Here is a 13,328-nt window from a genome sequence, read left to right as displayed (position 1 = left end):
TTTGAAACCCTCAACAACCTCCCTTAACACGTGCTTACAAAGGATGACCACCTTTTCTCTTTGCTCTCAACCTTCAGAACTCACCCTTGTCTATTAAGCAGAACTCTTGTTCCAAACTATAACAAAACATACTAGTTTTAACCCTATGGAGTGTATGATAGAGATACAGTGGACAATGATGAGGAACAGGAAAGCGATCAGGAATTAAGAAGCATTTTCTCTCCATTTCTGCTTTTCTCCATAAAGTTACAGATCAAAAACAAAACAAAGCAAAACAAAACAAAAATAGAAACAGTAAAATTGCTAGAGGAAAAAAAGGAGAAATTGTTTTATAATTTCCAAATTGGAAGGTTCATGAAACAAAATTCAGAAGCCATAACACAAGACTGATAAAATCAACCATATAAAAATTAAAAATTCCTGTATGGAAAAAAAAAAAAAGATAAAACAAGTGAGAAAGGACTAATTTCCTTTGTATGAAGAGTTCCTACAAATCAATGAGACCAACAACCCAATAAAATGTGTTCAAAGGATATGAACAGCTCACAGAAAAGGAAATACAAATAGCTCAAACATATGGAAAGATACTCAGTGGCATTCACACTAAGAAAAATGTAAATTACTACCATAATGAGGTATCATTTTTCTCCAGATTGGCAAAAATCAAAAAGCTTGGTAACACATCTCATTGGAAAGAGTAGGGAAACAGGCATAGTGATTCAGTACTGATGGGGATACAAACTGTTAAAACTTCATTGGAGGGTAATTTGGTCAAAACTATCTTAAGTTTAAGTGAGCAAACCTTCTGTCTCAGCAATTGGGTTAAATTGTGTATGCTCAAAAATATTCACTGTAGCAAGAGATTGGAAACAGAGATCATGCCATTCTCAACAATCAGTGCCAGAGGGATTAATGACCTAATGAGGAGGCAACCTTTTTTTTTAAGGTTTTATTTTTATGTTTGAGAGAGAAACCACAAGTGGGGGAGGGGCAGAGAGAGAGAGGTGGACGGAGCATCTGAAGTGGGAGCCAGATGCAGGTCTTGAACTCAGGAACCGTGAGATCATGACCTGAGCCAAAGTTGGATGCTCAACCGACTGAACCACCCAGGTGCCCCAGAGGAAGCAACATTTTTAAACTGTCAAAAGACAATACTGAAAAGTAGATTTATGACCCTCAAGTTTTATAATAGTTTTGGCCAAATTTAAAATAAAACATAAAGAGTACATGCACACACATCCTCAAGGAAAAGATAGATTACATTAAAATGTAAGCTTCTACACCATAAAAAAAATTCAAAGGGTAACCAAATAGATTGGGAGAAAATATCTGCAAACCCAAAACTGAATACACTAAAGCCCTCTAAATTTATATTTACCACCTACACATAAAAAGAAAAAAAAATCCACAACCCAACAAAAAATAAAGCTTATAAACAGAGAGAAAAAAAAAGGTAAACAATACACAAAGTTTGCAAGTGAGGATGCCATTTTACACCCACAGGATTGGCAAAAATTTTTCAATACATGATCACCTAGGTCGAAAACCTAAAAGAATCAACAAGAAAACTCATGGAACCAAGTGATTTTAGCAAGGTTGCAGGATACAAAGTTAATACACAAAAACCAATTGCTTTCCTATATACCAACAATGAATAGGTGGAATTTGAAATTAAAAACACAATACTACTTACACTAATACCACCCAAAATGAAACACTTAGACACTGATCAAAATATGTACAATATAGATCCCTATAAGGAAACCCACAACATTTTGATAAAAAAGTCAAATAAATAAATAAATGGATACACGCCATGTTCACAAAAGATTCAATAACATTGTCAAGAAATTAGTGTTTCTGAACTTCAACCATAGATTAAATGTAATTCTAATCAAAATCCCAGCAAGATATTTCATGGATATCAACAAACTGACTAAAGTTTATCTGGAGAGGCAAAAAACCCAGAGTAACTAACACAGTATTGAAGGAGAACAAAGTTGGAGGACAAACACTACTCAGCTTACTGGAAGACTGCAGTAATTAAGACAATGTGGTATTGGCAAAAGAACAGAAAGACCAATGGAATAAAATAGCCTACAAACAGACCCCCATAAATATAGTCAAGTGGTCTTTGATAAAAGAGCAAAGGCAATACCACAGTGTAAAGTTAGACTCCTCAACATGCAAATAATAATAATAATAATAAACCACATGCAAGTAATAATAATATAGTAATATTATATATAAACATATATTATATTAATATTATTATAGTAATAAATCTAGACACAGACCTTATATCCTTCACAAAAATGAACTCGGAATGGACCACAGACCTAAACATAAAACGCAGAACTATAAAACTTCTGGACGAAACACGGGAAGAAAATCTAGGTGACCTTGAGTATAACGAGATCTTTTTAGATACTCCAAAGGCATGGTGCATGAAATAAATGATTGATAAGCTCAATGATTTAAAATTAAAACTTCTGCTCTCCCAAAGAATATTAAAAGAGTTAGAAGAAGAGCCACAGACTGGGAGAAAATACTTGCAGAAGACATGTCTGATGAAGAACATGTATCCAAAATATCCAAAGAACCCTTAAAATTCAACAATGGGAAAACAATCTGACTTTAAAAATGGGCCAAAGGCCTTAACAGACACCTCACCAAAGAAGATGTACAGGTGGCAAATAAACATGAAAAGATGCTCCACATTGTATGTCATCAAGGAAATGTAAATTAAACAAGAGGTACCAATTAGAATAGCCAAAATCTAGAACACTGACAAGCCCCGGTGAGGATTCAGAACAAGAAGTGTCAAATATGGCCGGGGGGAATGCAAAATGGTACCACCATTTTGGAAGACAGCTCAGCAGTATCTTATAAAACTAAACTATCTTTACCATATGACCCAGCAATCGTGCTCCTTCGTATTTGCTCAAAGGAGTTGAAAACTTCTGTCCACACCATAACCCATACAAGGATGTTTATAAAAGCGAGATTTATTCATAATTGCCAAAACTTGGAAAACAACCAAGATGCCCTTCAGGAAGTGAGTGGATTAAAAAACTATGGTACATCCAGACAATGTAATATAATTCAGTGCTTAAAAAGTAAAAAGTTATTAAACCATGAAAAGATTTGGAGGGAGCTTAAATGCATGGTACTAAGTGAAAGAAGCTATTCTGAAAAGCCTACATACTCTGTGATTCCAAGTATATTAAATTCTGAAAAAAGGCAAACCTATGGGAACAATAAAAAGATAACTGGTCGGGGCGCCTGGGTGGCTCAGTCGGTTAAGTGTCTGACTTTGGGTCAGGTCATGATCTTGCAGTTTGTAAGTTCAAGCGCCGGAGTCTGGAGACCGTTTCAGATTCTGTGTCTCCCTCTCTCTCTCTCTCTCTGCCCCTCCCCACCTCAAAAATAAACATTAAAAAATTTTTTAAAAAATAATTGGTTACAAAGGTTATGAGGGTGGTGGGTAGGAGGGAATGGAGAAATGAACAGGCAGTGCAGATAAAGATTTTCCTCTATACATTATAGTGATGGATACACACCCAGAGTGAACTGGAAAGTAAAAACCATGGGCTCTGAGTGATTATGATGCATCAATGTAGGATCGTCCCTGGTAAAAACGTATATTCTGGTGAGTGAGGCTGATAGGGTGGGGGAGGCTGTGCATGTGTGGGGACAGCGGGTATATGGGAAGTCTCCGATTCTTTCTCTGTTTTATTGGAAACTTAAAACTGCTGTAAAAAAATAAGTCGTTAGAAAAAAAAAAGTATGACAGTTGGAACTGTGCTTAATGGTATGAAAAAAACAGGAACTCTCACCCCATGGGTAGGAGTAAATTGGAGCAACCACTAAGAAAAATACAGCAACGTCTAGTGAAATTTAGAACTCTTAACCTCTGTCTCAAGATTTCCACTCATAATTATGTGATCCAGAGAGGCCTTCTTACATAGCGCATGTCTCATCCAAGGAGACATGTATGATAATCATTGCAGCACAGCTCGTAATAGCAAATACAAACACAAATAATACCGGGAATTTAAATGTATGCCAGTCCACCAACAACAGACTGCATAAATTTGGGTATCTGTAAAATCGATAACTACCATTCAAGCTTTATAATAAATGAGTATGAGCAATTATTAAAAACAATGCTGAACCAAAAAAAAGCAAACTACAAATTGATCCATCAGTAGGACAACCCACATATCAAGATTAACAACCTATAAAACAAGGGATGGGTTAAATAAGTGATGGGGATTAAGGACTGCACTTGTGATGAGCATCGGGTGATGTATGAATTCCTGAATCACTATGTTGTACACCTGAAACTAATACAACATTCTGTTAACAGGAATTAAAATAAGAATTAAAAAAAAAACACAACCCTGTAAAACAATACTTGTTAATGTCTATGGATACACACATATGTAGTAGAAGCATAAAACATGAATGGCAAATTCAACAATAACTTCATGACAATGGTTATCTCTGGAAGGGAAGTAGGAGAATTGGGAACAGGAAGTTCACAGGAGCCCCAACTGTATCTACCATAGTATATTTCTTTAAAAGAAAAAAAAAACAAAAACATTCTTGGCGTGCCTGGGTGGCTCAGTCATTTAAGCATCTGACTTCAGCTCAGGTCATGATCTCGCAGTCCGTGAGTTCAAGCCCCATATTGGGCTCTGTGCTGACCGCTCAGAGCCTGGAGCCTGCTTCAGATTCTGTGTCTCCCTCTTTTTCTGCCCCTTCCCTGCTCATACTTTCTTTCTCAAAAATCAACATTAAAAAATCTTTAATAAAAAAAAGAAAAATAAGTTCTTGAGCAAATAGGGTTAATTTTAAGATTTGATTAAGTATGTAACATGAGGATAGAGTGGGTGTCTGCATGTTTATAATATTGATATTATTTGTATGATCAAAACAATTTTTTAAACCTGAGTTAATGATAAAAGCAGTGGCAGAGGGGCACCTGGGCGGCTCAGTTGGCTTAAGTGTCCAACTTCGGCTTAGGTCATGATCTCACAGTTTGTGAGTTCAAGCCCCTCATGGGGCTCTCTGCTGTCAGCACAGAACCTGCTTTGGATCCTCTGTCCCTGTCTCTCTCTGCCCCTCCCCTGCTCTCTCTCTCTCAAAAATAAGCATTTTTAAGGGCACCTGGGTGGCTCAGTCGGTTAAGTGTCTGACTTTGGCTCCAATCATGATCTGCAGTTTGTGAGTTCGAGCCCCGCGTTGGGCTCTGTGCTGACAGCTCAGAGCCTGAAGCCTGCTTTGGATTCTGTGTCTCCCTCTCTCTCTGCCCCTCCCCAACTCGTGCCCTGTCTCTCAAAAATAAATAAACGTTAAAAATAAGCATTTTTTAAAAAGCAATGGCTGATAGTTTTTGGAAACATAAATTCAGTCTCAAAGTATCAACCCACAGATTATTCATTACAAGGGAAGAAAGATAACCTTTACAATGATGGTGTGTCAAACACTACCTTAATTAAGTGCGCAAACTTAAAATAATGGGACAAACTGATAGGAACCTCCTGATATATGAAGGCATAGTATCACCCACAGAATTGTAGTATTCTTGCCAAAAATGTTTAACCTAAACTTAATTTAAAAACAAAAACAAAAGTAACTTTGGGACCCTTTTCAAAACAGCTAACAAGTGTCACATTAATCACCATCTCCCCCCAAAAAGGAGGGGAAACATTTCAGAATCAAGGAAACTAAAGAGATAACTAAATGTAATGTGTGATTCTTGATTTAATTCTGGATAAAAAAAATTAAAGTTCTAGAAGTACATTTTGGGGGCAATTGAAATTTGAATATTGCCTTAATATTTGAAAATTTTATTGTATTTTATTAGCAAATGTCTTAAGTGCGATAATGGTATTATGATTTGGAAGGAAATATCCTTGTTATTAGTTGCTGAAATATTACAGATGAAGTGTCACTATGTCTACAATATACTTTCAAATAGTTAAGGAGAAAAACCTAAGTAAACACTTAAAAAATTTTAATATGCTAAAAAGCCACAGAAATTATAAAAAAAATTTATATTTTTAAAAAAGAAACACTATAGAACTAAGTATTAATTTTCTGCTACTCATGAGTCAAGACACTTTTCCCTTTCTCTCCTTTATTTTAGGCTGAACTAATTTATGGCTAGAAAGGGAAAAATGGACTTTGAGATGATGTAGTCACTTGAACATAAGCACAATTGGGCAAGAAGTAGAGTGATGATGGTCTAAATTCTTTTGCCCTAATCGTAGGCATCACATTAATTATATGAGAAATTATCAGTAGGTGATTAGTTTGAGAAATTTCACAATCAAATAATTTGGACAAATCCAAATTATTATACTGCCACTAACATGCAGGAAAAAAAAATAATTTTAGCCAAGAGATAACTTCCTTTCTTGGGACATTTCTATAATATCTTCACAGTAGTGAGTACACTATTCTATCAAACAGCGTAACTATAGTTTGTGGTCCACTCTACCCCATGGAGTGACCTTGATTATCACAGAAATGCAATGCAGATAACAAAGAGATAAAAAACTGCAATTTCCAGACTATGCCTTTAAGAGAACATTTAGAATTATACCCCTAGGGGAAAACTACCACTGTGGACAGTGGATTCCCAATAACGTTGATCATTTTCTAGGTAAAATTTCAAAAACAACTAGCCATATGTTTTGTGTCTTTTTTTAAAAAGTATTTATTTTTTACTAGTGAGGTTGGAACCAGGCAAAGAAATTTACAGAAAAGATGTCCATATATAAAGAAAGAAATAGCAAAATATTTTTTGGTCATAACTTAGAAACAAACTAGTCCATAAAAAGGGGACAGTTTTCCCCAATTCTTCTCTTCCCTAGAAGAGTATAAGCACGGGCTCTTAGTTCCTTGATATCCTCAGCAGGCCTCGGATACGTCTGACAAGAGCTTGTATGAAACTATAGCGAGATCGAACTTTCAAGTATAATCCTTCAATGTCCAGAAGTTTCTTTTGTAGTGATTCTCCAAAAGCGTTGATGGCGTCAGCCTGAAGCTAGAGTTAACACAGATGATATTTTGTTATTAAAACTATAGTCTCAAATATTTTTTGTTTCATGTCTTCCAATTTAAACTATCTTTGAAATTTTGTAATGTGGTCCTTTCTCATGTAGCAAATTAACTAAACATTCCTTCTATGCTACAATTTATTGGTATGATATTGTTTTTCCCTCTTTCCTGTCTTGTATAAATGTTTAAAATTTTAAATAACAACAACAAATGATGCTGTTGTTGACATATGGATATACTGCAGTAAAATATTTCCTGACTGGTGACACAAGTTCTTAGGAGTGGATGCCTCTGGGGGTGCCTGGGTGGCGCAGTCGGTTAAGCGTCCGACTTCAGCCAGGTCACGATCTCGCGGTCCGTGAGTTTTAGCCCCGCGTCGGGCTCTGGGCTGATGGCTCAGAGCCTGGAGCCTGTTTCCGATTCTGTGTCTCCCTCTCTCTCTGCCCCTCCCCCGTACATGCTCTGTCTCTCTCTGTCCCAAAAATAAATAAATGTTGAAAAAAAAAATTAAAAAAAAAAAAAAGGAGTGGATGCCTCTGGGGAAAGAAACAGGATAAACTGGAAAGAAGCTTTTACTTTTTACTTGGTTTTGCAATTAAAAAAAAAAGAAAGAAAAAACCATTTCCATGCTTTCGCTTTCAAACAATATAAACAGAAGACAAGAACCTGGTATACACTTTAGAATTCATGTATTTTAGAATACACATTTGATTTTGAATGGATCTTTTTGGCATAATAGTGAAATGTTAATATTAAGTGCAAAATTAGATAAAATCTACCTGCCTTCAGTTTTGCAGTAAAATCAAAACAGAGTGAGAAGGTTATTTATTAATCCTGCATTTCTTCTCACTTTAAAACAGCACAGTCTAATGAAACAGAAATAGTGATTAATTCAACACATATTTATCAAACATCTTCTGGCAGATCTATACTTTGCCTAATTGTGCCCATGACCTAACTGAACATTAAAGCTTACCTAAACAAGTCTAGCCAAAACATGGATTGCTATTATGAAGTCACTCCGGGGCAGATGTAGTCCGGGCTGGGATGAGAGCATGCTCTTTACGATGTCTGGTTAAGCATGGTCTGGAGGATGCTCTTTCCTGGATAAAGCCTAACCTTCAGCTTTAAGAAAGGTAGTGGCCAAGAGGGATTAGGGAAGAGTACAGAGGCTTTATCCAATCACGGCTAGGGGGGCACCTGGGTGGCTCAGTCGGTTAAGTGTCCAACTTCAGCAGGTCATGATCTCACAGTCCGTGAGTTCGAGCCCCGCGTCGGGCTCTGTGCTGACAGCTCAGAGCCTGGACCCTGCTTCAGATTCTGTGTCTCCTTCTGTCCCTGTCCCTCCCCAGCTCACGCTCTGTCTCTCTTTCTCTCAAAAATAAATAAACATTAAAAAAAAAAGTTAAAAAAAAAATCATGGCTAAGGACATTCAGATGCCTAGGAACAGATCCAGCTATAATTCATGTACCCTGCTAACTACTCTGTTCCCAAGACTTTCCTATTAGTTTCATATTAAGTTTTCATTTTAATTATTTTTGGAATGCTCCTCATTCATTCCAACATTACTGGCCAAGAGGTTACTAAGTACATACTACTGTATAATACTATGGTCTCCTAAATGGAATTTGTAATGGCTACTCCCCATCTCTCCATTTAAATTATTTTCTGGAAAATTAAGTGCTGAGTGACACTTTGTGCCTAAAGTCGACAAAGTTAATCTAAAGAAACTAGCAGTTTTCCAGATCACATGCTCAGTAATTTACTGAACTCGATGTTACACCTTCCAGGCACTACTCCCCTAGGAGCCCCACATATGAAACCTCATTTAATCCTGACAAAACTGTTTGAGGCTGAATTATCATTTCCGTTTCTTCACTGAGGAAATGGAGGCTCAAAATCAGGTTGTTCAAAGTCCCAGAGCTGTTGGGTGGCCAGGCACGAATTAAAATCAGGTCTTTGTACATAGCCCTGAAAATCATAAACTTATTAACATACTAGGCTCTTCCTTTGTCCTTCCAGAAAAGAACAAGGGTATGAGACTAGAACCTTACCTGGTCTATGTCATGTTGGCTCACTGCAGTCAGACCACTTCTGAAATCCAGGTTGGTTTCTGAAGCGAAGGAATCTAGAGATAAAAGACACAGTCAAAACAGCTTTCCCAGGATGCGTCTACTATACCCTGGAAGAATCTGAAGACAATGAACCAAAGCGCCACAGAAAACATGGGTCAAGGCTGAGAAATCTATTTCAACTTTCAGTAACTAGAAGCCCCTGGAAAGCATTTCACTTGTCTAGGTCAGGGTCTGCAAGCTTTCCTTCCGTTTCTTTCCCACTAAGGGATCGAATACAAGCTCACTGGTCAAACAGACTCACTTAATAAAGATCATTGCCCAGGCTGACCCACATCCATTCTTCTAGAAAATTATTTGTGAGCAGGGGACTCTGGAGCTGGCCAGCCCTTAACTGCAAGAAGCTGAAGAGCAGTGTCTTAAGATGTTCACATTGTCCACACAATTTCCCATGAATAGAAGTAAAACACAAGAAACAGCCATGTCTAATAACTAAGTAGCTCTCCATTGCCCAACCCACTCTTAGTAACCTGGAAACAAAAAATAAATAAAAATGCAACTAGGTTTTCAAAGCACTGAGATCTATAGGTTTTCAGAATGAAGTTTACCTTGTAGTCTTCTGCTTTTAAATAAGGTTCTGGAGGCAAACAGGGAATCCTGAGAATCGGTGGGCGTGCAATGTAACAAGTAGTACTCCAGATGGCGCCAAAGAATAAATAGGCAGGTCTCTATGATAACTACAGAAGAGAGCTCGGACTAAAGGAAAACAATCTCATCAAACCAGCTGCTGAGGAGGGGAAAAAAGGAGAGACCGTACCACTTAGTGACATATGCACTGCCTCAGTCTAACCGACAGGGGTAAGGGTCTGTTTCCCTAGAAAGCAGCAAGACGTGTTGAGAGGAATGAGGTGGGGCCTGGGGGAGGGGGGAGGGGGGAGGGGGGGGGGGCGCGTGTGCTATGCCAGCACAGTCTCCAGTGTCCTTGCTTCCTATCCAGACACAGAGTGACTGTACACATTATCAGGATTACTAGCTACTCTAAAAGGTAAGGAAAAATTTTAATTTGGAAATATATCGGGCATTTACTGGAAAAAATGAACAATAATTATGTCCTTTTCCATATGGCTTTGATGCCCAAAAAATGTGAGAATCAGTAAACAGTCTCTACATTTAAAGAATCTTTTAAAGGTCACCATTCCAGTTCCCACTGTGACTTCATTAAGGATACAAGAACAAAGGGAAAGTAGTTTGGCTCGATTGTTGATCAACTTCACCAAACGCCGTCTTGCTAGGACATATTTCTGGGCAGTGGAGATTTTCTCAACACCAACAGGCATCACAGACTGACACAACTGAGAACCAGAAACAAACACAGTATTAGTGATGATGTGAACTGTAACCAAAACTTCATGGAATTCTATACAGAGGGTCACTTGCGATAAGCACTGTGAAAAACGTTTGAAGAAGTTTAAATGTCCTTGCAGACAAGAGCTATTATCTAAGCTAGTTAGGAAGCTATTAACTTTATAGAAAAACAGCGAGCCAAACCAATTAAATTCACAAATGAAGATTCACGTGCTGCTTTCTGGAAAAGGTCTCATCCTTGAAATAGACATTTCCAATCTGCTGATGGGCCGACCAACCCTCAACTTCCCATCAAGGTAAAACGAGATGAAACAGTAGGTTTTTCAAGCAGGAGGTTTAACACTGCCATGGAGAAGTTCTCTGACAGCTGTCACGTATGTTCTGAAGAAAACGTACAGTGGATTTCTACAGCAGATAGAAAAATATCATCGGCCAGAAACTCCCTTCATCACACCTCTATTTGGCATAAGCACAGACATGCGATTTACAACCCAGGCGCTGGGTTTGGCAGACGGGCTGGGAGGGCGCCACACGCTTCACTGGGAGGCTGCGGGCCCCCTGCGAGGACCGGCACGGCCCATGAGCTGCAATGGGAGGAGGAGGGGCTGTCGGCTGTAAGCCACCCGGTTCCAGGGCTCGCCTGAACCCCACCAATAACTCCTGCCTCGGTACGTGCTAGCTGGGTGGCTTCGGGTAAGTTATTCAAACTTCCAGTGCCTCCATTTCCTCATCTGAGAAAAAAAGGCTCATGTGTTGAGCCAGAACTTGTAGCTCAGGGCCTGGCACATGGTAAACACTCAGTGTTCCCTCTGATCATCAGAAGAGTGGCAAGAAGGGGCAGGCTTGACTCCTCTGAAGAGTGACACCGAGTTTTCAGGGGAGTTGGTGCAAACCAGGAATGGCAAATCGGTTCAACACCGAGGCTGCCAAAGGACACCAAGAAGCTGCAGCACTGGGCAAGAGATACCGTGCAGTCTGGCTACTGAGGGAGCAAGCCCGGCAACTCAGCATCTTTAGCTGCAATAAACGTCAGCGAGTGATTCTGGCTCATTGAGAGCAGGCAGTCAAGTCTGATCCGCCATCCCGTTTGTCTGAAAAATTCACTCAACAGATACTGAAGATGCCGAAGGCACAGAGGCATCTTAAGGGATCACTTCTACTGAATAAGCATCTGCAATAGACACCAAGTTTCTCAGCACAGATTTTAGAGTATAAATTACCAAAACCCTCCTTCAAAGGCCAGCTGCCGTTCTACCGGAGGGCAGGTGGTGTTCTTAAACAAGTGCAGCTTCACTGTTTTTCAGTGACGTGTTACTCTGCTTATGAGGCGTGGTGCTAAGGTGAGGGGCTCTTCTTAAAGCCACACAGAGGAACCACTTCAAGCCCTTTCGTCTCCCTGCATACATCGTCTTTGCTCACAAGTCTGACACCAGTATTCTGGTCCTTGTGAGGAAAAGCAAAGGCTTCTCAGAAATCTCCACAGCTCATGATGAGGTTCATACCTCTTTTATCTCATCAGGTGGAAGTTGCTCTACATTCTGAAGTTTGTTGACACTCCGTCGATGACTGTCGTAATAGCTGAAGAAGTCATTAGCGCTCTGTTTCAGCAGGTAGACAATAATGCCCAAACCGGGCAGGCGCCAATATGGAATCACTGGAGCTTGAGTATCTAATAGAGTTGATAATAAAAAACGATGTTCCACTTACAAGAATTTGATATGAATCTCGAATGACCTGTTTTAGTTTTTTTTTTAATTGTTATTTATTTATTGGGGGGGGGGAGGGGACGGAGAGAGAGAATCCCAAGCAGACTCTGTGCTCTCAGTGTAGAACCCGATGCAGGGCTTGATTCCACAAATCATGGGATTATGACCCCAGCCAAAATCAAGATTTGGACACTTAACTGAATGAGTCACCCAGATGCCTCTCAAATCACCTGTTTTAAACAGGATATGCCCGGAATTGAAGGGCATGTAACCTATTATTAAAACCAACCCAAAATTATTTTTTTAAAAAAAAATTTTCAATGGTTATTAATTTATTTTGAGAGAGAGAGAGAGAGAGAGAGTTAGCAAGTGAGGTAGGGGCATAGAGAGAGAGAGGGAGAGAGAGAATCCTAAGCAGGCTCCGCGCTGTCAGTGCAGAGCCCAATGAGGGGCTTGAACCCATGAACTGTGAGATCATGACCTAAACCAAAGTCAAGAGTTGGATGCTTAACTGACTGAGCCACCCAGGAGTCCCAACCCAAAACCACTTTTAAATACTTCTGACAGTTCAGAGGAGGGGTTAGGAGCTACTATGATCAGATATGTGCATAAAGCTGAAGACCTGAAGAGAATAAGGAAATCTGGCCGATGGGACACTGACAGAACTTTCCCTTTATCAGGGGGAAGACCTCTTTCAGAACCATTAATTATAAACCTTTGCATCCAGCTTCTCCCCCTGCCCCCGCCATGAACACACAGACGCAAGCCTCACACACAAGTCTGGAGTTTCCTGGCTCCAGGCGAATAATTCCTGCTTTACCCTACAGCTCTGGTTATGTGGATTCACTTCTGGTCTGCATCTTTCTGGTTGCTGAATTCCCAGCTCAAAGTCATTCTTCCCAAGAGAAGGAGAACACTAACTGAGATATTCAAATAATATAATGAAATTTAAACTTCAACAACTCTCTTAGCACCTTAAGTCCTTTTGGGTAAGAAAACAAAATGATCTGCCTTTTACCTGACTAGCTTCTGATGAAGGTACAAAGGAACAATGGGATGTCGGGAAAGTCTTCTGCAAAGGGAAGAGCTGGCAGGACTGGCGCAAGTGGA

The 13,328-nt window shown here is 39.3% G+C and overlaps 1 protein-coding gene across 1 annotated transcript in view; it reads right to left on the bottom strand.

Annotated features, from left to right (window-relative positions):
• Window positions 1–6,710: 6,710 nt before the first annotated feature.
• The window catches only part of NUP205 (nucleoporin 205), an 85,616-nt gene continuing 78,998 nt past the window's right edge, over window positions 6,711–13,328 (bottom strand). The window contains 5 exon segments of the mRNA XM_030308506.1: window positions 6,711–7,060; window positions 9,130–9,203; window positions 9,756–9,884; window positions 10,376–10,499; window positions 12,015–12,181. Of these exon segments, the coding sequence (XP_030164366.1) occupies window positions 6,908–7,060; window positions 9,130–9,203; window positions 9,756–9,884; window positions 10,376–10,499; window positions 12,015–12,181 (647 nt within the window). The 3' untranslated portion in view covers window positions 6,711–6,907.

This window comes from Lynx canadensis, chromosome A2, assembly GCF_007474595.2.
Source record: "Lynx canadensis isolate LIC74 chromosome A2, mLynCan4.pri.v2, whole genome shotgun sequence".
NCBI lineage: Eukaryota > Metazoa > Chordata > Mammalia > Carnivora > Felidae > Lynx > Lynx canadensis.
This window is presented reverse-complemented; position numbering and strand designations above follow the sequence as displayed.